The sequence below is a fragment of the Dufourea novaeangliae genome, unplaced genomic scaffold (assembly GCF_001272555.1).
Source record: "Dufourea novaeangliae isolate 0120121106 unplaced genomic scaffold, ASM127255v1 scaffold343, whole genome shotgun sequence".
In the NCBI taxonomy this organism is placed as follows: domain Eukaryota; kingdom Metazoa; phylum Arthropoda; class Insecta; order Hymenoptera; family Halictidae; genus Dufourea; species Dufourea novaeangliae.
The window spans coordinates 52014-76861 of NW_015374236.1; the positions used below are offsets into that span (position 1 = coordinate 52014).

Genomic DNA, 24848 nt, shown 5'->3' on the forward strand with positions numbered 1-24848 from the left:
AAAAGAATAACAAAAGAAAAGAACATATAAAACGGCGCGAATTGTTTTAAATCGCTTACTCGAAACGGCGCGGCGCAACTGATTGAGCGACGATATTATGTAGTAAATAAGTAATACATATCGTATAACGTATGCATACATATGCATACATACTGTACATATACATATACTGTCAGCGGTCCTCTGCCTGTGTGTCGGCCAGTCGTGAGAATCAGTGAGAATCCATTTAAAGATGGCTGCTCATCGAAGAACGAGCTACCGTGTGATGTCACTTTCGAACAACGTCACGAAATTGTAGCCGAAAAAAAAGTTGTCGCGAAATCGTTGGCTATCTTGCTGCCGAAGCAACGTTTCTTATTGAAATATCAAATTAAAAGAGAATGAACTAGTTCTCTATATGAAAAATGAATTGTCATCAAATATTAAGCGGGGCCTGTAATGCAGGAGATCGCTGTTACGCCGTCGGTTCCGTCGAAGGGATTTCTTTTACAGTGAGTTTTAAGTTTCCTTAAAATTACACAATTTACACGGTCACTCAAATTTTAAAAACGTTTCTCTTGATATTGATGCTGCAAATACTTTGTACACTGTTTATGCATTGTTAAAGTCACTCTGTGATTGCTAAACAATTTACAATGTATTCACCAACATTCTTATGTTTGTAAGATTGATTTGTTTGATACTTCTTACCATCAATACATACTTTATAAAACTATTGTATATTTTTGTTCCATTGCAATTATCGACATACATTTATTATTCTCTTATATTCTTCTTCCATCATATTTCATAACAATGATATCAAATAAATAATTTACATGTTTTTTTTGTACACAATGCATTGTTTGTTGCAGGCATATGCAGCAGGTTGCAACATAGTAATCCTTGCCAGTAACTTTGAACGGGTGCAAATAATTCCAGGGGCTGTGCACAATTATATAAGAATTAGTTGTCTGGATTGCAGTACCGATACTGGGAAGATAGCTGCGGCTTATGAAAATCAAGTTTGCATTTTCGAACCTACTCCGCTAATTCACAGCACTTGCTCTCACGTTTGTCTTGTTTCTTTCATATATATGTCTTATATTTCTATGCAATTCATAATGTTTCTTAATAATTTCTTTAAACAATGCACAGCAATTAGAATATCGATGGGTACAAACTGGAAGTCTGCAAACAGAATCAAACATCAGTTCTTTATCATGGAATTTAGAAGGAACAAGGCTATTAACGGGAGGAGAACTTCTACAACTATGGCATCAAAACATAACACCGTTCCAGGAAGAGCACAGTAAGCACATTTTCTTTTTTTTTCTTATCGTCTGTAAACTACACATAAGAATAATTGATGCGTTGTTTCATTTCGAATTTTCTGATCTAAATGACAGTTTCGTTATTGTTAGTCAAAGTAATAACATTGTGTGCAGCAACAAAGGTGAATATGTTGCAAATACAAGAAACCACTGTAGCTGGAGAAGAAGAAAATACTCTGAAAGTCCTTCCAGACTGTGAGTTTGCCTTAGGTACCAGCGTGAAAATGTGAAAAGTTTATTTTTTCAATTCTAGTTGAAAATTCAGTACTCTGAACATAGTATTGTGTGTTTAGTGAACACGAATTCTGCCGAATAGCTTGAGCTGTATTTCGAAATTATTATGCTGAAATAATTCTTTCACTGCCAAGTAAAGGAAACCAGAGTCGGACTTTGCTTACTTTCTACACATCGCACACTAAGCATTCTCGTTTGATCCTCGGATGTTCCGATGCTTGTAATTCATTACTAAAGATACTAAAGATACAGTTGCAATAACATTCGTTCTCCCAAACGTAACCTTCCGTTGTTTGAACAAAGTATTTCTTTTCATAGAATAGCATCAGCGGTGATGAAAGTGAAAGAGAAATGTTGCTGCGTGTAAATGTACACAGCTTATTTAATTAAAGTGATATTGTGAAGCAAGTACGACAATAATACTGGATTGTTTACAGCAGGTACTGTCACTTTTTCGATCGGCGGAGAAGCAGATAGTCCTGCGCCTGGAGATTCGAGCAGCGGTAACGAACCAGGGGCGTGGAATTGCGTTTGGAAGTGTCGCACAGCCACACCGGTGCATCTGATGAGTTTCAGTCCGGATGGTACATTATTCGCCACGACGGGATTTAACGATAGATTAGTCAAAATTTGGTTCGAGAATAAGCAATGTAAGATATTTACATGCCTACTACGTACGAAATACTTTACTGTTATTCACGATTTAATGGAAACTGTAAGGAAACCGTGTTTAAAATTATTCAGTATTTTCAACGAGGAACATGGAGCACACAAACGTCTCGCAATCCACAGGCAGCGATAGTTACAGTTTCGTTTATGTTGCTCATCCACGTGCAGTCACACACTTGTCTTGGCGGAAAACTAGTAAATATATGCCAAAGTATGTAATATATAAAAGGGAATCGTGCTCTCGAAAGTACTTGTGAAGAAAATTAAGACTTGCTGTTTGTCAATTGATTGTTTGATTGTTTAGGGGTTCCGTTTCCAACATGTTGGTCACATCCTGCAGAGACAATATTTGCAGAGTATGGGCTGAAACAATACCACCGGAGGTCGAAGGTTTAGCTAATATGAGTCAGTTCGAAGGTTCTGACAGACATGGCCATCATGGGAAACATCGACATCACAATATGCACAAACATCGTTTCATGCAACGACTGAAACACATGAAGTACGTAAGCTGTTATGATTTATTTATTTATTCTTTGATCTTGCTTGAGTTTCAACAACAGGGGCAGGTCCCCTTAATATTCTACAAATGATCGAACATAAAAGCAAACAAAGAGAGGATTGTTTTCCTTGTGTACGGATCGTGTTTTCCCTGTAGAACGTGTTTCCATATTCGTCGGCACGCAAAGCAACAACATCAAGCGGGACATGCCACGGCCCCGACATTACCGACTTTGCCTTCAACGTATTCTGTGCACGATTTTCACAATAATTATCAAGGTGCTGGTCATTATCCAGGAATGCATTTTCACTTGGCAGCCAGTATCAATGCAGAAACCGGTAAGATTATTATTGTACATACATCATGTATCGTCCATCTTCGTGCCGTTTCCTGAACGTATGTACTGTTTCATAGATATACCGTTAGTGCCGAGTTTAATTACCGGTGATCCAGAGAGAGAACCGAACTTTATTCTTCACTGGTTGAACAACAAAGAAATGCACTTCACGATGCAGGCAGAAGGTATTTTACAAGAGCTTACGCGTAAAGTGGTAGAAAAAGAAGAAGGATTGCACCAGCAGCAGGATATGGAGCACACAGACCACGATTCCGAGGAAGAGGGTCCCTTAAGTGAGTCTCCGTTTAACATCATTAAATTTCATTTAATTGGTAATTACAATAGCACAACAACATGATTCACGATTCACGATTCACGATATACAATTGAACGTACAATTTTCAGAGAAGGGAGTACGATTACAACCTCTGCAAAAATCGGCGGGAGGTACTGTCAGATCGATGAGCCAAGAAGATCATAGTAGTGATGAGCACCATACGGCTCACACGGTTTCGTCGCATCATAGTTTGCCGCATAGTGTGCATTCACATCAAAGTCTTAGGTACTCGGCAACTTTTGTCTTGAGCAAGCATACAATTAATTTTTATTTCCGATGTGTATACTCGAAGTGATACCCGATATTTTGACTTTGCTGTTTCCAGTAATACTACGTCTATTAACTCGATCGCAACAGATATAACGGCTTCGATGAATCATGCTCCAGATTCATTGGACACAACTATAGAAACGTTATTACGCGATTGGCATCATAATCCGGATTTACTTTTCTCAATTCATCCAATAGACGGAAGCTTTTTAATTTGGCATATCGAGTGGTTGGATGAATATCATCCAGGATCATTTCGACAAGCGCAGATATCATTTTCGACACGAATACCCAATGCTTTTCCCCTTGGTGATGCCTCAACGATGAGTCACAGTGTATCAATGTACTCGCATAATACCGGTGGTCCCTTATTAAATATTCGTGAAGTAGCAAAGTCGTCGACAAAATCATCAAACGACGGTGAGTAATAGTAATGTTATGCTTTAAACTCGACCGTTCTCTCTCTTTATTGTATAAATAAGTGCGAGATTTCGGTGTATCGGCGGTTGTGGAACCAAAGAGAAATGAAGTGTTATCGACACAGGTGCTGAAGTCGCTACACCATTACCGAGTTTGATTGAACAAGACGAGGAACAATCTACGTTAACCTCGAAAGCGGGTCAAGAACTGTTAAAAAACATTGAAAACTCGTCCGATCCACGGACTAATCAAAATGCATCGGGGAAAGAGAGAGACGGTCCTTTGGAGACGGGTAAAAGCAATCAGGAAACAGTCAACGATTTATTAGCGCATCCTAGCCCAATTGTCTCTATGGTATCGAAGCACTCGAATGGAACTTTGAACTTGTGGCAATTGACATTCGCTGACAGAACCAAGTTTTCGCAGGTAAAATACATACATATAACACGCGACTCATTGTCGGTCACAGTTATTGCCTTGATACACTTTCCCAATGACTTTTCGCTCTATTCACAGGTGTTGAGTATAGGGCACGCGTCAAGAGCCTCGGGACATCGGTTTCGAGTGAACGATATTACCTGTCATCCCGTTTTACCGTTATTAGTGACAACATCGCATCACAATATACCAGAATGTTCCGGATCTCAGTGTCAGGATGTTGATTCTAATGAAACTGCGCATAGTAGGTTGGCCTCTAATAAGATGTCGCCGACAAAAGATGTGTCTCCTACTGTGAGTAGAAAGACGAAAAATGTTAAAATTCTTCGAAAGTAATTTTAAACACGGCGACTGTAGAAACGTCATTGTTGAATGTGATTGTCCAGGGTTTCTGCAGTGAACTGATACTTTGGCGTGTGGATACGGTTGGACCGTTATCGAAGAGCGGAGGAGTTTCCGAGTTAGCACGTATCAATTCGCCCGAGATCTCGGCGTTCAGCAATGTAGCTTGGATTCCAACTTTATTACCAAGTACTACCTTAGGCAATCTGTCGAATTCTCCGAGCGCATGTTTTGTAGCCAGCGATGGGGAATGTTTAAGGGTGTATCAGGCCGTTATCGATGCCAGAACGCTTCTGGCAGAAGTCTCGAGCAGTGAGAGACGAAGCAGAATAATGGTAAATACATTCTCATGGACAGAAATGAAACGTTCGCGTCTACACAACATACATACTATATATGTGTGTATGTATGTATGTATGTACATACATATAAGTGTATAAATATGTACATATAGCACAGGTACAAGTGCAACGAGGTTGTACAGATTTTCTAAGTACCCGTGTAATTCGGTCAACAGGATTCAATGTCAAGCCTCTCGACGGACATATCGTCGGATGATGGTGTTAGGCATTCCATCCACGACAGAATAAAGATAGTATCGCAACAATCAACAGCGAGACCAGGCTGTGTTATACAATTGGATGCTATTGCTGACGCGACGCATGTAAGTACCATTGTAAAGTAAAGCGATAATAGATAGAGAGAAGAATTCCGTTGATTCGAGTATAATCGGCGCGAATAATTTCTGTAAATATAGGACTGGCAAAACACGCAATTCCTGCATGTATTTCAAGAACAGTTGATCACGGGCGATAGAAACGATGAAAAACAAGCTGGAGTAAATGCATCTGTGAACGATTTAGGTTTGATGGAGTCTACCTTGGATGCCATAGTAGATTTGCAGCAGTCGGCAATTTTCGAAGAACCGTTCTACATAGTGGTTTTAGAGAGAACACAACACGGTACAACAGTACACATGTGGCGTCTAGTCATAGCCTCTCAACCCGAGACTACTGGTATACAATACTTGATTCAACATGAGAAGCGTCCAAAAGAAAGTCATCCTTGTTTATTAATACGGGTGTATGATTTAATTCTACAGGGCTGTCGGGATCGATGATGTATGTTCCAGATTCACATTTGGTACAAGATGACGAAGAGGAGGGAGGTACACCTGGACGATTTAATCATATGGATGGTAAAAGATCTCGCAGAACAAGTCAAACGTGTCGTGATAGTCAAGGTGAATTTGACAACACGTTTTTCCAAAGACGACCTCAGAGTAGTCACGTTCTTATTACAACCACGAAAGCTTGCACTCAAGAGTTACCGTTACCGGACGGAGTCGAGGTTGGCATGTTTACTTCTTTCATGTTTGTCGTTATTTTGGTCTTTGTCCCGCCGTTAATGAACAGTGCCCCCCCCCCCCTCTCCTCCTCAAGTTGAAAAGATTGAAAGAAAGACATGAAGCATACGTAATAAAAAATCATCCTCGTAACCTATGACAATTTTCGCGTAGGTGATACATGCTGCACCAGCCGCTGGACATTTAAGTAGCTCATCCATATATCCTGCTTGTTTCGCACCGTATATTATAGTGACGGCATGCAGTGATAGCACGATACGCTTCTGGAAGTGTAAAGTGACAAAGAATCAATCGGACGTTGACAAACTTCATTACGAATGGTGCGAATGGGAAATGCTACGAAAAGATCAGGAATCGACAATCGATATTACAGGTAAGTGACATCGTACATAGTTGTGTTGTTATGGACGTTTATGACATTGGGATCAGAACATACAGAGAATGATTCTGAAAAGGTAAGCAATAATAATAATAATAATAATAATAATAATAATAATAATAATAATTTAGCCTAGCTTCGTTTCAGGACAACCGTTAAACATAAGTGCCGCGTACAGCGGACGCATTGCATGCGCATACAAATACGGGAAATCGTTCACACGACCGACGAAAACTGATCCGGATTCGCGATACGTAAACCTCTGCGTGGCGATTTATGAGTGCGAAAGCACCGGTGGCAGCGAATGGATTTTGGAAGATACTATACACTTGAAAAACATACACCTGCCAAGGATTCCGGTTGACCAACACTTGGATCTGAGCTACCTGTACGATAGCCGTTTCTTGCAAAAGAAGCAAAGACTCACTCAAGTATTGCAAACGCTAAGCCACGAGGACGTACGATCGCCGAGAAACAGTGAAAACGGCGAGAACGCAAAGTCGAATGCAGGTAAGAGAAGGTAGGATTAACTACTTAAATGTCATCAAGTTCGATCGATGAAGAAATAATAATTTGTTACATTGTCCCCTGGCCCTCGAAGGATTACTGGCAGTCCCATCGTTCAGCACCCTTCAATCGCTGCGGAAATCGATTATAGAGAACGGTAACACTTGTCCGCTTACGCAAAAACATTTGGTACAGCTGGATTGGGTGTCTAAAGAAGATGGATCGCACATTTTGACCGTCGCTGTTGGATCCAAGATTATGCTGTTCACGCCTGTATGCTCGGACCTGGCGCAGGCAAATATGAAAGCGATGAAAGAATCGCAGAGTAACAATCGGCCGATACTACGAAAAGCTTCGTCGTTGGCGCAGCCTCAATTTGTCGACGAAATTCGTTGGATGAAACTACGAAAAATTGAGCTGACCACAGCGGATGGTCTTCCGCCGTTGCCTATGCAGATATCTTGGGTGAGGGATGGCATTTTGGTGGTCGGTATGGATTCGGAGATGCACGTTTATTCACAGTGGAAGCCGAATCCGAAAAAGGATTGTTTTCATTCGAATCTACAGCATCAAGAGTCGGACGAGTTTCAAGCGAGTCGGAATCTACGGGACGAAGATCTACGAACGTTGGCGCACGAAACGTCGCAGAGACGGTTAGCAAATGTGTCTTCTATGCCTCATCTTTCACGCGTCAGTAGTATCAACTTGACGATGCTCGATGCGAAAAAGAAACGAGGAATGCAAAACGAAAATCTCAATTTCGACTATATGCCAGATTATGGTTTATTCGAGGCCTCGCGGATCGCCTGTCCGGTTCTGCCTCAGTACCATCCGAAACAGTTGATGGAACTGCTGAATTCCGGTAAAATCCGATGGGTGAAGGCGATACTAGCCCATTTGGTGAGATGCATAGGAAGTTCATGTCCGTTGAGGGCGGATGACGAGAGTTTGAAACAACGAGGAGGAGGAGGAGGAGGAGGTGGATGTGGAGGTGGTGGTAGCGGTAGCGGGGGTGGCGGATGGTCACGGTCAAGGACAATGTCGGTCAGTTACATGGGTACCACGTCGCCGCTCGAATCCAGAGGTTCAACCACTCAGATCCCGGAAGAGCTTACATTAGATTACGCGGAGATAACCTCGATATCTCCGTTACCCCTGTGGACGTTGTTGATTGCGGACAAAGAAACGAACCTGCCGCATCAGCATAAAATCGAGGACAAACACGATTACAACGAACTGTTCGACAATAACTTGGACGAAGGTGAGTCGTTGGACGACATGCTGGAAGAAGATTACGATTGCTCGCGGCCAAAGGACAGGCGTTCTTCGGTTCCGGAAAGACAAGGGATATCTCACTTTGGGCCAAGACAAGGTAGATTACTTTCGCGGCTGCTGACGCACACTCATTTACCAGGTCTCTCGAGTCTCGATCAAATGCATCTGCTTGCTCTGGCCGATACCGTGTCGACATGCAACGTAGACTTCGCGGAACGGTTCGCGATAGACGCCGCAAAAAATGCGATCGCGAAGGAAAATTTGACCGGCATCCCCGACGGTGAAACAGTCTCGACAGATTCATTGGACGACTGTGGCCTCAGGTTCTTGTTGGCCATGAAGCATTACAATTACCTGATTCGTTGTCTTCCACTGGCACAAAGGGCACAGTTCCAAAAGCAGGGTATATCCTCGAACAATCTCGTCTGGGCATTCCATTCCGAGTCTGAAGAGGAACTGCTAGGCTTGATACCTTCTTACGCAAAGAGTCAACCGAAATGGAGCGTACTGAAAGAGCTTGGTGTAGGTTGGTGGATCCGGAGCAACACCGTGCTGAAACGGTGCGTTGAAAAAATCGCGAAAGCGGCTTACCAACAAAAGCAAGACCCTCTCGATGCTGCGCTCTACTACCTTGCCATGAAAAAGAAGAATCTTGTTTGGGGACTTTTTCGAAACAAGAGAGACGACAGAATGACCAGCTTCTTTGCGAACAATTTCGCGGAGGATCGTTGGAGAAAAGCAGCCTTGAAAAATGCTTTCGCCCTGCTCGGTAAACAGAGATTCGAGCATGCTGCAGCCTTCTTTCTTCTAGCAAGTGCGCTCAAAGACGCCATCGACGTGTGTTTGAACAAATTGAACGATATTCAGCTGGCGATGGTCATCGCTAGGCTCTATGAGGATGATACTACCTCTCCAAACATGAGAAGACTGCTGTACGAAGAAATTTTGGGTTGCGACAAGGACGGGCAAAATCAGGATATGAACAAATCTCATCCGGATCCATTCTTGCGTAGCATGGCCCTCTGGATTCTCAAAGATTATGCAGGATCGCTCAACACGTTGCTTTTGACAAACGTCGGTACCCTGCATCCACAGTACAACGACGAATCCGACAAACCCGAGGGCACAACAGGTAACGAAGAAGAAACGATCGATTTTCTACTCCGCCGCCGTCCCGTTTTTTTTTTTTTTTTTTTTTTTTTTTTTTTTTTTTTTTAATTCTTTTTAATTACACGTCTTTACTCTTTTCCTCTCTTGACTCCAGCGAATCCGAATGTTTTCAATTTCTACGTCTATCTCCGGACACACCCTTTGCTGATCAGGCAGCATATCGCATCCACCGCCCAGGATAAAAAAAAGGGGCATTCGGTGGTCATATCCGGATTTAGTTATGTCGCGGACACGAAAACTCAGCCTGACAAGCAGTTAACTTTAGAAGACAGTATTACTCCTTTAGAAAGGCAGCTGTACTTTACAACAGCTCACGCACATTTCAAAGCAGGCTGTCCTGCTCTTGCTCTCGAAGTTCTTTCAAAGCTACCCGGCAAAGTGATGGACACTAATTGCGAAGATTCACCCAGTAAGTACTATCTCCAAGTATTATTATTATTATCCGATTTGTATACATGATTATTTCTTTTTACTTTCTTTCTCTCAGTCTTTGTTATATCTGCAATCTTTTTTTGTTCAATTTACCTTCAAAGGTCTGATGAATAGTCCAAGCAAGTCAAGAAAGCAAGATTTTCAGATAGACACGGGTATCATAAGTTGGGACGATCAATCGAAAAAAGCCAACGAGAATGGAGGTACAGATATAGTTGTTTTCTTCGATAATAATTCGTGTTAGACCTCAATCATATGTGTATGTATATACGTATAATGTGTCGTTAGATACGATCGATTGGTCGCAACCTCTGAATCGCGAAACCGCGGAAGAATTAGTGTTAAATTGGGATGATGATGTGGCCGAAAATAACGATACCGATAGTCCGCCTTTAAGCATGAAACTAGACGAAAAAGAAAGTAACGACGCCAAATTAACGGAAAAAGAAGGTGAGTGAGTTGTTTGGGCCTACCGTTCTGTCATCGTCGTCGTCGTTTAGAGTGTTGCACAGTGTAGAAAAAGTCTGTTTCGTACAATTATTCGCAGGGAAGAGCAGAAAATCGTCATCTCAATTGGACATTATGGCACAGCAATTAAAATTTGTGGCCTGTTTGAAAATTCTAATGGAAGAATTGTCAACGTTGGCCACCGGTTTCGAGGTGGACGGGGGACAGCTTAGATATCAATTATACGTTTGGCTTGAACGAGAAGTAGATGCTCTTAGACAACTTTGCAGTTACAGCGTCAACTCGGATGACGAAGCGAGTAACGTTTCTGAATGTAAGGATGAAAAGTGAAAATTTCATTGTAATTGTGGCTACTAATGTTTGTACTGACATTGAAATGTTGTCGTCGGTTACCTCTAGACGAGGGTGGTGGTATGGTGGACGACGTGCAACTGTACAGCAGACCTGGTGAACAACCAACGCTACACGAGATATTAGTAGCCGACAAATTGGACTTTGAGGCTAAGGTTCAGAGAGCCGTTCGAAGAAAAAAATGGCTAAAAGGTAAGGAAATTGTTCGTAAAAATGTATCGTACATTCATATGAACATGGATGTTGATGGTTACAGCAAATGAAACACTGTTGCGAACGTTATTGTCATACTGTTCGTTGCACGGAGCATCGGGCGGAGGTTTGGCGTCAGTAAGAATGGAACTTGTTCTTTTATTGCAAGAATTGCAACAGGAGAAGACACAACAACAATTACTCAGTCCCTTACCATTCCCAACCACGCTTCCTCTGCTAAGCGCCAGTGTAGCTTGCAACAAAACCGTCGTGGCAGATCCGGTCAGACATTTGCAGGTTCGCGTGTTGAGTCTGTTGTGCGTCGTGGACGCAGTTTTTCACTGGTTTTTACCCTCCACACGCGTATCGACTGTCAAACTTTTCTTTTTCCAGTCTCTTGCCCATGACATGTTGCAAACATTGGTGGAGTTACGTAAACCACCGATGCCAACGAGAAACACGCATTATTGCGAAGTATTTATAATGAGGGATTTAGCAGTCGCTCTCAGCGCTTGTATTTATCAATCACTTTGCGATTCCGATACGTTCGTTATGAAGCATCAGCAGCCGGATAGGTAAATGTTATGAATTTCGAGTACGGGTACGAGCATTAATTGGTTGTTTGAACATTTCGAGTATAACCCACAGTTCGATTGCGTAGTTTTCCAGCTGTTGCCGAAATCGAAACATTCTCTGGTGGGCACTTGGTAGCTTCGAATCGCCACCATCGACGATATTCCACGGACGATGGCGTATGCATTACCACGACGCCCTCCAAGTGGCCCGGCGTGACCAACTTGCGGGCTTTATTGGCTCGCGAGAAAGACGAGGACACGCCAAAATTGAATATTCTTCTCTGCGAAACTTTCGTTGCTACCTACATGAGCTTGTTCGTTTATGCTCTTTGGAGTTGCGACAGTCACATCCTTTACAGACTCGTGGGACAACGTTTCGATAACAGCACTTGGTCTTGTCTTTTCGGAGGTGGAGTTAAAAAGTTATTGCGTGTCGCGAGCACAAACAGCCAGGTACAGATGACACATTTCCTCTGCATTCACTTGATTCTGAACGAATGAAAAAATTCAACCCTTCGGGGTTCTTATCTAACCTAGTCTATTGCGTGTACATATACTGATATTCTTGCCCGTTGCCGTGTATTCTCGTATGATTGTTAGAATTGCGGAACGGGGGCGGGCACGGGCACGGGCACGGCAATAGTAGAAAGAGCCGGCGACGGTATCTCAAACGAGACGCAAAGCACCGCGGGAGCTGTATGGAACACTATGACGTCTTTGACGAAGCAACGTGTAAAATTGAACATGAAATTATTGGGTCAGTTTACGGGACAGCAGCCAAACATGAAAGAAGACAAACCTACGTACAGAGAACAGTTTGTATCGCCTCAAATGAGCATGGTCTCGTATTTTTTAATGAAGGTAAGTCATTTTCATACGACGGTACACGTTATAAATATGGATCTCGAGTGTTTACCTACTGTCTTTCTTTCTTTTTTTTCTTCTATTTCGTTGTGTCGAGTTAGCCACGCATAGATAGCGAGTACGCGGACGAAATCGATTACGATTCGTCAGATTCGGCTGTGTCGGATTTGGATTCGTCCGAAGACGAAGAAGACGTATTCGATACCAATTCGAAACCAAAAAGCAAACCAAAAGACAATACGGAGCATTCGAATCCAAACTCGTATAGTTGGTGCGTGATGAGATTAGCTATAGTCAAGATACTGCAACAACAACTCCAGGATTTCTTAAACGTCGCTGGTATAGAGATGCAAGGTAATTTAACAGAGACAAAAATGGAATGCGACGTTGGCAAACATGATGCCAACAACCAAACAACTGATTTCATTCGATCTGTCGTTCTTTTAGAATTACCTGTCAGCAGTCCACTAATTCATGGAACGTTGGCCGTGGTAGCCCAATGGCAGGAAACATTACGCGAGGAATTGGATAAAAAGGGACCACTGCCAATTAATTATATCCCTGGATGTGCACCCGATCCCACACCTACGCCGGGAAAACCGGCAATACATAAGTATCGATCGCTACTCGAGAAAGGCAACACACCGTTCAAGTAAGATCACGGAAATCAACGGAACAACGTGTTTCACGCGAATGCCGTTCGTTAATATTCTGTTACTTTTGATTAGCACACGTCTGGCATCAGCAGCTCCGGCCAATCGACTGTGGTGTTTTCTGGTTAGACAAGAATCGGTACAGGACATATTCATTCGCGCTGTATTCGGCAAAAGGAGATCCTTATCGTCGATACTAGATAGCAATCAAACTGCGATCGATAATCTGAATCGTGGAACAACGACGGAAGACAAAGGTAGTGATAGCGGAACTACCAGCTTACCCGAGCCCGTCCGTATTATTCACAAGGAGCAGGACAGCATCAGTGCCTTCTGTCTGAATCAGGTTTTTTTTGTTAAACTTCGTTACGTCACCGTTCCGCCTTGACCAGGTTGTTTTAAGCGAGGGACAAAAGTATTAATATCGAACGTTTACGATCGATCTTTCAGGTGAATCCAGGTTTGATGGCTCTAGCTACTCCTCGCGAAGTTCAAGAAATGAATATATCGTTACTGCTCGAGCTCCCGTCTTGGTTGGAAGACGAATGCGAATTCGATCTGATTAATTTAAATAAACAGCCGGAACCGGAACCAGTACAACCAACCAGTTTCTTGGTCATTCAGGTAAGCATAGCTGCTGAAATCCACCTCTCATAGGATGTCATTGTGTCTTTGCTCCTATTTTAAAGTGTTCGTTTTCGTGTTTAGACAGCAGCAGATCGACCGTTGCTCGCTCAAAGTCCACAAACTAACAGTCCTCAGCCTCAATCGGGTATCGCAAGCCAAAGCGGACGAGGAGCTAGTGTGGTAAGTTAATCTTTAAATCTGTTTTGTTTGATCAACTATCATATACATCGTACGTACATACGTAACTCGCAACAATTCAAATATCGATCATATGTTTGTTTACTGACAACTTGACAAGCTCACGTATCACCTCCCTGCCTCCGACCTGACCCAGATGTTTCTGATATTTTACTTATCCGATCTTCTCTACTTTGTGTGTCCTTTTATACATACATATGTGTATGTGTATATACATATTATACATATGTATATTCATATACCCTAGAAATTTCCTCCGTTCTCTCGTAACGTCACGTACTTCACGAATGTTTGGGTTAAAGAATATTCGAATGCAGAACCCTTGTTCCTTCATTCAGAATTGTTCTTTTTCGAAATGCAAAGAAAAGTCGAAATTCTCGGTCAAGGGTATATACAAGCATCTTTTCCTCGTTAAAATGTTGAAACGATCGTAGCACGCTTTAGTAATCGCAACGAAGAATAATCGTTGAGAAGAATGAATAACGTGTATTTTCAAGTGTACATAGTTGAATATCTACGACGCGAAGTACGAAATTACCTATCGTATACATATGTATATATGTATATATGTATGTACATGTGTTGTTTCGAGTCATCCCGGAAAAAGGTTTGTTAAAGATTGCGTAACGAGCAACGCGATTGACTCACAACACCCTTTGTTTCTCTCTTACGCGGAAGCTATTGGAAAATTAAAAAAAAAAAAAAGAAACTAACAATTGCATTTTATGGATCACCCATTAAGACGCGTGCCTGTAACGCGGCTAGTTTGAGGCTTTTTTCTTGAGAAAGATCGTAAAAATATGGAAAATTCGTTCGCGTTTGCTGCCGTGCTCTATAACCGGTTGGAAAGTCGAATATGACGGAAATACGAAGACTATGGAAAGAGATATTCATGATCTAACTAAGAATGAAGAAAGCCTTGACAGCCGTGGTTGGGTTGATTAAGCCGTTGAGTAGTGGTCGCACTGGGTCGCGTCAGAGTAGCACAACTGGTGACAGACAACATGTTCCTTGTTCAATGCTTGCCTAACATCTAACTTGGTTCGCGTCTGACCGACGTCACTGACCTGGTGGCTCGTTCGCTCGCTCAGATGAAGGGGATGCCCGCTTTTCCTGGCTCCCACGACCTGCGTTTCTGTCAGTTTGTTGCCGATAGGAGCAAACACTTGTTGCAGCCGGTGAGACTAACTTCTAACAGACCGTAGCCTGCATAATAATATATTAGTATTTTAGTGCCAGTTTCGCAATCGGTTCTTCTTTTCATTTTCCCCGAATTCTTTTCCATTATTTATCATCATCATCGTCATCGTCATCGTCATCGTCATCGTCATCGTCGTCGTCGTCGTCGTCATCGTCGTCGTCGTCGTCGTCGTCGTCATCGTCGTCGTCATCATCATCATCATCATCATCATCATCGTCATCGTCATCATCATCATCATCATCATCATCATCATCAACGCCCTTCTTATTTATTATTATTGAATCATTACTTGTTCACTTGGATATCTGTTCACTAATTCTTTCCTCTATTCATTTATTTATTTATTTATTTATTTATTTATCTACTTTCTAATCATTCAGCATTCGCTCTAGTTCGTAATATCGTAAGGGTACTGTACCACCCACTGTTATCCCTCGCACCGTTCAATCGTGTGTTTCGCCTTCATACTTCGATACAAATGGAGAACGGGTTAATATCTTAATTGTTTTTCGATAAAAAAGAAATCGGTATATCTCGATACTTAAAATATCGTTGAAGCGTTATTAAAATATCGATTGAACTTGAACGGAAAACGACGCGCCAAAATAATAAAAATTTCCCTTACACATATCGTTATTCCGGAATTAATTTGGCAATACACTAAGACCAACGTTTCATTGGCTTTTCAAACAGCTTTAACTGTTCCGTAAAACACCCTTAAAACTAATAATTACACACTGCGGATTTTATGCATTTATAGCTCCCTTAGAGCACTGTAAAATACAATAAAAGACTACTTTGTACTTTCATTAGATGCAACGGGTGGTCTCCTTTATTCTTAACTGAGTCGTACGTTTACTTAAAGTAAAGGAAGAAAAAAATTCCTGCATTCACTCTTACGTCTTTATGAATTATTTTATAAAATATTATTTTCCATAAAAATCCGCAGTCTATTTAATATTGTATAATCTAAAGGGCCGTGCGCATTAGAATAATTCTTTTCTCGGACATACAAAGTATATACATAGGTACTTACATATGTACAACAGCTGAAACGTGACAGTCAATAATAAGAAACTATTATCTCGTGTACTATTCATCGATATAGTCTATTTCATGTTCGTACAATTTGAATGAAAGCTCTTTTACGGGAAAGTACGTATATTGCTGAAAGATGCAAACATGAACAATCGCTTACGAATGTTACGAACGAGCGACCGTTCTGTGTTATAGATTATAGGAGCAATAGTGAGAAAATGTAAAAATAATCACACGACAGCATATCGCGAAGGAGCATGCTGTGATTAGCAGAACCCAAGTTTTCGAGTTCTGCTGCAAACTTTTGTTTGTCTGTATTTCTTGTTTTTCCAAGTTAATCGTTATTGAGATTGTTTAATCCGATGATTGCGTAGTAGTTGCGTTTAACGTTGCCACCATTAGTATTCTTGTAATTTTATATCGTTATGTTGTACTAATCCTACAATTGTCTTTCCATGGAATGTAAATTTAACGTCTACTTCTATGTCGAAACTTACTTGATGCACATACATATAATACATGCATATGTCTATATGTATATGTATGTATAAAGGGTACCTATAGCAGGATAAGGGGGTCAAAAGTGCTGTTTCTCCTCTATTTCTCTTTCTTTAATTGCATGCAAAAATTATGTAAATAAAGTCTGATAGATAGTGCTCGGTGGGGCTCGTAATTGAGAACTTTTTGCAATTTTTCGGTTGAGAATCCTGGTTGTTGAAAATCAAAAACGCAAAAGAATGCTGAACTTTTTTTTTTTTTTTTTTTTTTTTTAATTTTTAACAGTACGACGCACCCTACCAAACAATCTCCAAATATTTCAGGACAATACTTATGATGATATATTGCTATTATAATTATATAAAAGTAGTCGCTCTAAGATTTATATAAGAGAAACATTTGTTTCGGCATTGTTTTGCGTTTTTGGTTCTTTACAGCTAGAATTGTCAACCAAAAAATTGCAAACAATTCTCAATTATGCGCCCTAGTGAGTACTATGTATCCGATTTTTTATAGAATTATTGCATGCGATTAAATAAGAGAAATCGAGGAAAACCCGAGATAAAGGGTTGAAACTTGGTACAGGTTTTTTCTTTTATAACCTATCGAATGGTGTATCATAAATCCGAATCGGTCTAAGGGCACGTTTGACCCCCTTATCCGGCGGCTATACCCTTTTAATTACAAGGATAAAAAGAACTTGAGCGATCAATAAGAATATAACAAATCAAGAAATTTTCTCCCTTGATGCTGCATGCCGAAATAACGTTCCCTCCGTGTATATGGAAACTTTAAGGATTTAATTCCTTTTCAATGTCGTCTGTAGTATTTACCGCCACTATGCTTACGATTGGATCTCGCGTTGGATCAAAGTTCTAATAGTTTCGAAATCCTGAAACGCCGCAGGATCTACTAGCTTTCAATGTAACATTCGTTGCTTGAATTTCTCTATCACGCGCGGACAAGAAGAAAACGAGAGGAACCTGACATTCGTTGAAATTCCCAGTTGTCGCGTTGAACGTTTGAACATTTTGAAATCTAGTAGACCACAACCGATCGTGATGAGCTTCCGCCACAACCGTTAAACTGGGCTAGACGAGCGTATCTGTGAACGGATAATAAAACGACGCGTAATGAAAGCAAGCAACGAAGAGCAATTCAAGAAAATGCGAACGAACAGGACAAATATTGCGACATTAAGTATATCTGATCGATCGATCGATCGGTGTTGAGTCGATGCATGTACGTCCACAGAACGACCATCTAGTCCTACGCTTTAGCTTTTCGAATAAATGTCGAAAAGGCAACGAACAACTTTCTACACCTAGCATGCGTTTTTTTAAACATATACCTAGTCCAACCGAACGAGTCTTTCATATTACGTAGGACGTAGGTAATATACATATATATATACATACACATGTGTACCGGGTGTCCCGTATTCCTCATGCAAATACAAATGGAAAAGTCCTTTGCCATTTTATAATCTGAAGCTCCGTTTCCGAGATATTAACAGTTATGTAAAGGAACTCATACGTACGCGCAGACACAGTCAAGAAGCGCACGACCCGAGTCACTGGCCTCTCTGCTTCTTGACAGTGTCTCGTCTGCGCGTAAGTACGTCTGATCGTTAACTGCCAAGTCGAGTTCGTTTCTTAACTGCTAATATCTCGGAAATGAAGCTTTAGATTACAAGGAGTGTAGTAAGGACTTTTTAATGTCTATTTGCATCAGGTATATCCATGTTGCGGATTTTCCCAAAATCGTTGTAACGCCTTGAAAGTGGTGATTCCTAGGGTGATTTGAAACAACTTTTTTCTTAGCGAAAAACTTCTCCGAGGCTTTGTTAACGAGATATGTATTAACAAATAACCCCGATCAATTAGAGAGTGTGTACGCCGGCTGAGCTCCCACGCTACGCTTGTATTTACTACGTACAACCAAGTAACCATTAATGGAAACAAACTGTGCAGAATAGTAAATGAAAAAGACTTTACGCAGTTCCGTTCAATGCCTACCGTCTTGCTTGTTTGTAGTACAGGCGCAACGCGTAGCCAACGCTCCGATTGCTCGAGATTTTTTCGTTAATATCTCGTTAACAAAGCTTCGGAGAACTTTTTCGCTGAAGGAAAAAAGTTGTTTCAAATCACCACTACTTTCAAGGACTTACACCTATTTTGGGACACCCTTATTGTATATACATATACATATACATATACATATGTATGGATATGTATATGCACACATACATACGTGTGTGTTAAGCATACATTTGCCCTATTTCTTTGTCTCTATTTTCTTCTTTCGTTGCATTTTAATACACGTACGCTAACGTTTTCGTTAACGAATTTTCACTAAAATTTGGTAAATGTACTTGTTATTTTTGCGAAGCGATCAAATAAATTACTGACAACACACACACACACAATCTCCAGTTAATACTATATAGTTGTATTTTGTTCAAACAGATTTTGAAGCATAAAATCGATGGCATAAGGAGAATCTCGTCGCATCCACTCTTGCCGCTGTGTAAGCATACTGTTTGTCAGCTAGTTATAAGCCACAGTTTTCGAAACATTGCCTAGTTACTCTTTCTCGTGAAATTAAACAAACAAATTTTTCTACTGCCGATGCCGAAACCGCAAACAGACCTGACTGGTTCTCAAGATGGCTCGGTCACGCTTTGGGAATGGGGACACCAGACGGCTGTGGCGACTCCCAGACAACCAGGAACTTTCGCAAAAGTAACTCGTGTACGTTTTTCACAGCACGGAAACAAATTCGGTGTCGCTGATTCCGACGGGCATCTTAGTCTGTTTCAAGTAGCATGCAGGGAAGGAACCGCGCGACCGTTCTTCGTAAGAATTTTTCACACCAAAGAATAATACCTAAATATATGTATAGCTAAGCACGTTTATGTTTTGTGCTTATCTTTTAACGATGCGTCGGTTTGTTTGTTCTTTTTTTTCCTTGTAGAACTATCAGTGCCATAGCAAGGTAACAGCGGATTTTGTCTTCCTCGGTGCTTGCAGTTTAATAGCAACTGCTGGGCATGGGTCTGAAGGACGTAACGTTGCGCTTTGGGATACTCTGCTTCCACAAAATAAATCTTTGATTCACGGTACGAATAACGACTTCGACTTCGATGGGTTATACATATATTTTGTCGTTTTGTACGTTATCCATGTCAACCAAGCATAGTTATGACGACAACAACAATTAGTATACTATAAGTGCAATGGTTATCGTTTTTTCCGTTCGTAGTCTTCTTACCTATATCGTACCCTTTTCTCTCAGGTTTTACCTGCCACGAGCAAGGAACCAGCTCGTTGATTCTTGCGCCTCAACATCAGTTATTGATCAGTGGAGGGAAAAAAGGAGATATAAACATATTCGACGTTCGACAGCGACAACAACGACATCGCTTTCAGGCTCATGAATCAGCCATTAAGTGTTTAGCTCTCGACCCACACGAAGAATTTTTCGTGAGCGGAGCTGGGGATGGTGACATCAAGGTTATACATATCAATAGCGTATAGTTCTATCTGATAATATCTACAACTGATACAGACACGTGATACCTGTCGTTGCTTATGAAATTCTTCGAGAAAATTGTCTGTCTTGCTGGCGGATACTTTTCGCAGTTATGCAGCAATGAAATAATATTTCGGAACAACAAACTCTACATGTCTGCGCTAGTTACGATTCTTTCATCTATCATCGACAGAAACAATTCTAGTAACAACTCTGTACTCTTTTTTTTTTCCTTTCAGATATGGGGCTTGACCGTCCACTCTCTTCTTTACTCTTTTCCCGCAGAACATCCTCGGTCCAGCTTTTTCAAAAACATTGGACAAGTAAGTTGTCTCGATGTAATTAATGTGTATGTGTTTCTCTGAATACAAACATCAATAAAATTTTCAGGGCGTGACGCAGTTACACGTTGATTCTGCAGGACGTTTATTTTCTTGTGGTGCAGATGGATCTATGAAAGTTCGTCAATTGCCCGAACGCGACTGTGTTGTGCACACTTTATATTAGAATAATGAAAACATACCTATTCCCCTATAAACAAAACACTTAAATGAAAACGCTATTAAATACATGAATCTGTATATTGCTCGTAAATTATTCTTGCACGAGATTGTATGACAAACAAGTTTATTCTTTGCTGAATCACAAGTATAAAAGTATCCGTTTCGTTAAGTGCAATTTTTCGTCAAATTCATAACACATATTTTTCCTCTAAAACAGTGAAATATTTCGAAAGCAACTGCTCATTGTTTTTATTTCTTTCCAAACATTGTAATACCTCACCAATGATAATTTTCTTATGCGTAGAATGTATATTTCTGTATTCGAATGCGTGTAAAATTTACGAGAATATGGCAAACTTAGTCTGAAATTGTTGATAGTGAGTGTTAAATAAATAAATAAATAAATATGCATATAGACATATGCATATAAACATATGTTTAGGTTCATTGTAGTATTATGTAGTTAACTGCTCGTTACGATGTACAGTTCTATTTACACGTATTCACATTGTAACGGAATAAATTTTTAAGAGCTTACCATGTAAAAAGATGTTTATGGTGAACACTAAATTACGTAATATTCCATAAATATGTACATATATTGACTCAATGAAAATACAGATGAAAACGATTGTAAAAGAAACACCCTTATTTTATTGTTCTATTACAATATAATCCACATAAAAAATAATAATCAGAACGTTATTAATTTATAAGTTCTATGTTATGAAACAGTATAGACGTAGTTACATATGTAATTCCGTTTCGAATGGAAGTAAATGTATCGAATATCTACATTCGCCAATAATAAGGCTAAATGCTCAGACGCTTTTACAGAATCTATTTAAAAGCCAACAAAGAAACCTTTCGAGTCCCAGTCCGTATCCACCATGGGGACAAGTTCCATACTTTCGCTGAATAAATCGCATAAAAATTTGTACGCTTCGTTAAAAATATGAAAACTTGATTAATGATTGAAACACGAACACTGCCACTCACCTGATCTGTGTACCAATAATACAGTTTCGGATCAATGTTTTCGCGAGAATAACCCTCCAATAATTCATCATAATGCCAAACACGCATCGAACCACCAACTATTTCACCAACATTCGGTAAAAGCACATCTACGGATTCTGTTAGGCGGTCATCGTCTGCACAACGTTGCATATAAAACGACTTTATTTCCGCAGGAAACCTACACAGCATTATCGGTTCGTTGATTGCGTCGGTCATTTTTCTCTCGGGCATTTCAGGGATATCCTAAAAAGAAAGGGGGAGAGAAGCAATCACTGAATCGATAGCCTTCATATTATTCAATTTCGGATAATAAAAGAAACATAAATTTGAAAATAACGAGAGAAACTGTTATGAATATATATACAGAGGAGACAGACAGAGAGAGACATGCACGCATGTACGCACGCAAACATGCACCACTACTGATTAATCGATACCTCTCCAAATTCATAGAATGTCCCGTCTTCCTTAGTTATACCGTTAGCCCGAAGATATTCGATCGCATCACTGTAATTCATCCTCTTGAACGGTTTCTTTGGTACTTTGAAATTAGGATTCAATTCTTTTACGAGATGACCAAGAGGCGAACTCAGCACACGGTTCACGACATCGCATATGAGATCTTCCAATCGATCAAGCAATTCTTCGAATGTAATGAATGCACACTCTGCCTCCACGTGTGTATATCTAAAATTTGAAAACTCTACAGCAACTTTCGTTGTACGAATTTCTTGTTTTTCTGTTTCTTTTTAATATACATTCGAAATTCAATGACAACGACTGCTACGAAAGATTGATGTAACGAATTCTATGTATGCATTTACTCTGCGAGGTGTCTTCTAGTCCTAGACTGTTCGGCTCTGTAAGATTGGGCGATACAATAAACGTCACCCATTGCAGGCAGACAAGTCTCGAGATAAAGCTGCGAACTCTGAGTTAGAAACGCTTCTTCTCTGGAAATGAAAATTGAACAGTCAAATAATAGTAAACAGAATTAGTTTCTTTGAAACAAGAAGGAAACAAACGAGCAACATTTCAGTATGATTACCCGAAATAATCCAGCTTAAACAACGTAGATCCCCCTTCTACCTGTGTTTGCACCAAGGTTGGTGGTGTCACTTCACAGTAATCATTTTCTCTATAATGATCCCTGAATGCTTGCATCAAGACAGATCTCATAATCAGTATACGAGATGTCTGAAACACATGGAGTTCAATAAATTGATTAAATTATTAAGCAATAAGATTAAAATAAATGATTTTTGTTAAACGGTCGAATCTATGGATTATTGTACATTTTCACCACGTATCATGATGTGTCTGTTATCCAGTTGCACATCGGGAAGAGCTTCTTCGTTTAAAATAGAATCTGCACCACCAGGAGGAGACAAACCTATTAATTTCCAATAGTCAACATGCAATTCATGTCCATTTGGAGCCTGAAAATCAGGGGCTAGAAAACTTTGAAAAGCATTTATTATTGTTTTACTAGGTGTTGTAATATGTACAATACATTTTTCCCATCTGGAACAATTTGGAGTGTTCCAAATACTTCGATGGAAGCTTCTGTAGATAATGTTAATGCCTCGTATGTTTGGCATAAGATGTCATTAAATACACACTGCAGGAAGCCAGTTCCATCCCTCAGTGTAATAAACATCAATGCCTTGCCTGTAACAATATGTAATGGTTAATTGACAATCATTAAATAACAATAATAATAATTATACATCTATAAAGTAGCTGTGACCTTGTCGCCTGAGTCTGTGCACCCATCCAAACAGTTTTACACGTTGACCTGTGTACTGAATGCTTTTTTGAATTTTTATAACTGTAGCAGGTGCTAAAGTATCGTCTTTTTTAATTACAATTGTTTTAGCCTCCTCTAAGTTTTTCAACCTTTTTTCTTCATCCTCCAATAACTTTTTTTGTTTTTCTTCATTTTTATATTGTTCTCTTATCCATATTTTTTGTGCTTTTTTTAATTGTGACTTAGAAACTATTTCATACTTTTTACCATTTTCTTGAGAATCTTGATAAATTGGTGGGAATGGCTCCTTTCCTGCATAACGCATTGCTTTTAAAATTGTTTTAAAGGGATTACATTCAGAACCACTGCCTGTTTCATCGCTGCCATTCTTTTGAGAAGTATAAATAGCATCTGAAACAAAGTTCTGTAGGATTTCGTCTTCTTTCAATATTGTGGGTCTGGATTGGGTAATACATATTGAGGTATATAGTCTCTTTAAACTCTTTACTCGTCTCGTCAAGTGAGAGAATAATAATTTGACTTTCATGATTAATTCTACAGTGTTTAACAGAACTTCTTAGAAATGCAACCATCTTGTTACATATGTTGAACAGAAGTTAAATTAGAAATATTTACCAGGTGATAAATCTGGACTCTTCTTGTCGGACATGTTTCCTTTTAATATAAACTTCTTTTTTTTTCCTTTTCCTCTTATGCTTTTTCTTATGCTATAATTTTGCTGATGCAATTTCTGTAACGTACTACACCGCGACACGTTGTCAATACTTCCACCACCTGCACTTATAGCCGCTAGTGGTAAACGCCCGAGGACTCAGTTTGTAAAATACTCTCTAAAATACTATCCACAAGAACTATATTCAAAACTGCATTAAGATCATTTATTTCTAAATACATACGTAATATGTAAATTATTAATTACTTACCCGGCATTCAAAATGTAGTAACTAGCAGTAACTGGCTGGTACTGCTGGTAGTAACACTTGGTAACACTGTGAACCCTGTGAACACACGCTAATAACGCTAGTAATTGCTGGTAACCAGTGGTAACACCATAGCATGTACACATAATTGACTGCGCGGTCTTATGGTAGGGTTGAATCGATACCACCAAGGTATCGATACTTTAATTCATAATTACTTTTGTATGAAGGTATCGATACTTGCTCGGTATCGTAACAAAAGTATCGATACCTACTTGTATCGAATTATATTTTCCTAACCTTGATACCCAACACAACAGTTGTTTCTGCGTTGAGAGAGAATAAAATACAATACTATACTTTATATATTTATTTAAATATTTAATATAAAACATATAAACATAAACGTATGTATAAACTATATACGATATACATAATATAAGA

The 24848-nt window shown here is 40.0% G+C and overlaps 2 protein-coding genes across 5 annotated transcripts; one reads left to right on the forward strand and one right to left on the reverse strand.

Moving 5' to 3' along the window:
* The first annotated feature begins 243 nt into the window (after positions 1-243).
* LOC107192477 (dmX-like protein 2) lies at positions 244-20882 on the forward strand. 4 transcript variants are annotated; one of them, XM_015581735.1, is made up of 40 exons: positions 244-491; positions 855-1052; positions 1138-1291; positions 1985-2197; positions 2292-2427; positions 2521-2718; positions 2875-3056; positions 3133-3348; positions 3461-3617; positions 3718-4082; positions 4207-4508; positions 4599-4814; positions 4907-5197; positions 5380-5526; positions 5620-5878; positions 5965-6212; positions 6382-6601; positions 6755-7117; positions 7209-9521; positions 9654-9968; positions 10093-10194; positions 10280-10441; positions 10515-10772; positions 10859-11002; positions 11067-11299; positions 11396-11577; positions 11664-12030; positions 12178-12438; positions 12543-12795; positions 12889-13093; positions 13170-13440; positions 13545-13718; positions 13803-13901; positions 15011-15097; positions 19125-19185; positions 19306-19514; positions 19633-19777; positions 19954-20171; positions 20430-20513; positions 20581-20882. In XM_015581735.1, exons 1-40 carry the CDS (start codon positions 405-407, stop codon positions 20695-20697), a joined length of 10212 nt encoding a protein of 3403 aa, XP_015437221.1. In that variant the 5' UTR covers positions 244-404; the 3' UTR covers positions 20698-20882. The 4 variants fall into 4 exon arrangements, with proteins under 4 accessions (XP_015437221.1, XP_015437223.1, XP_015437224.1 ...); XM_015581737.1 differs by having other exon boundaries at positions 10539-10772; XM_015581738.1 differs by lacking the exon at positions 15011-15097.
* A 632-nt stretch (positions 20883-21514) lies between these two features.
* LOC107192417 (asparagine--tRNA ligase, cytoplasmic) lies at positions 21515-24476 on the reverse strand. Its single transcript, XM_015581660.1, has 10 exons — positions 24408-24476; positions 24100-24322; positions 23464-23874; positions 23227-23384; positions 23009-23152; positions 22762-22910; positions 22538-22666; positions 22151-22400; positions 21693-21956; positions 21515-21607 (listed from the first exon to the last, which is right to left on the reverse strand). Exons 2-10 carry the CDS (start codon positions 24131-24133, stop codon positions 21515-21517), a joined length of 1632 nt encoding a protein of 543 aa, XP_015437146.1. The 5' UTR covers positions 24134-24322; positions 24408-24476.
* Positions 24477-24848: the final 372 nt, after the last annotated feature.

Excerpts from the sequence above, each read along its gene's own strand:
- LOC107192477 (XM_015581735.1), top strand. The coding sequence starts at position 405 with ATGAATTGTCATCAAATATTAAGCGGGGCCTGTAATGCAGGAGATCGC. Across the intron at positions 10,195-10,279 it reads AAAAGCCAACGAGAATGGAG|ATACGATCGATTGGTCGCAA; the intron begins GTACAGATATAG and ends ATGTGTCGTTAG. Across the intron at positions 10,773-10,858 it reads AGCGAGTAACGTTTCTGAAT|ACGAGGGTGGTGGTATGGTG; the intron begins GTAAGGATGAAA and ends GGTTACCTCTAG.
- LOC107192417 (XM_015581660.1), bottom strand. The coding sequence starts at position 24,133 with ATGTCCGACAAGAAGAGTCCAGATTTATCACCTG. Across the intron at positions 22,667-22,761 it reads TTTAAGCTGGATTATTTCGG|AGAAGAAGCGTTTCTAACTC; the intron begins GTAATCATACTG and ends TTTCATTTCCAG. Across the intron at positions 22,401-22,537 it reads ACTAGAAGACACCTCGCAGA|ATATACACACGTGGAGGCAG; the intron begins GTAAATGCATAC and ends TTCAAATTTTAG.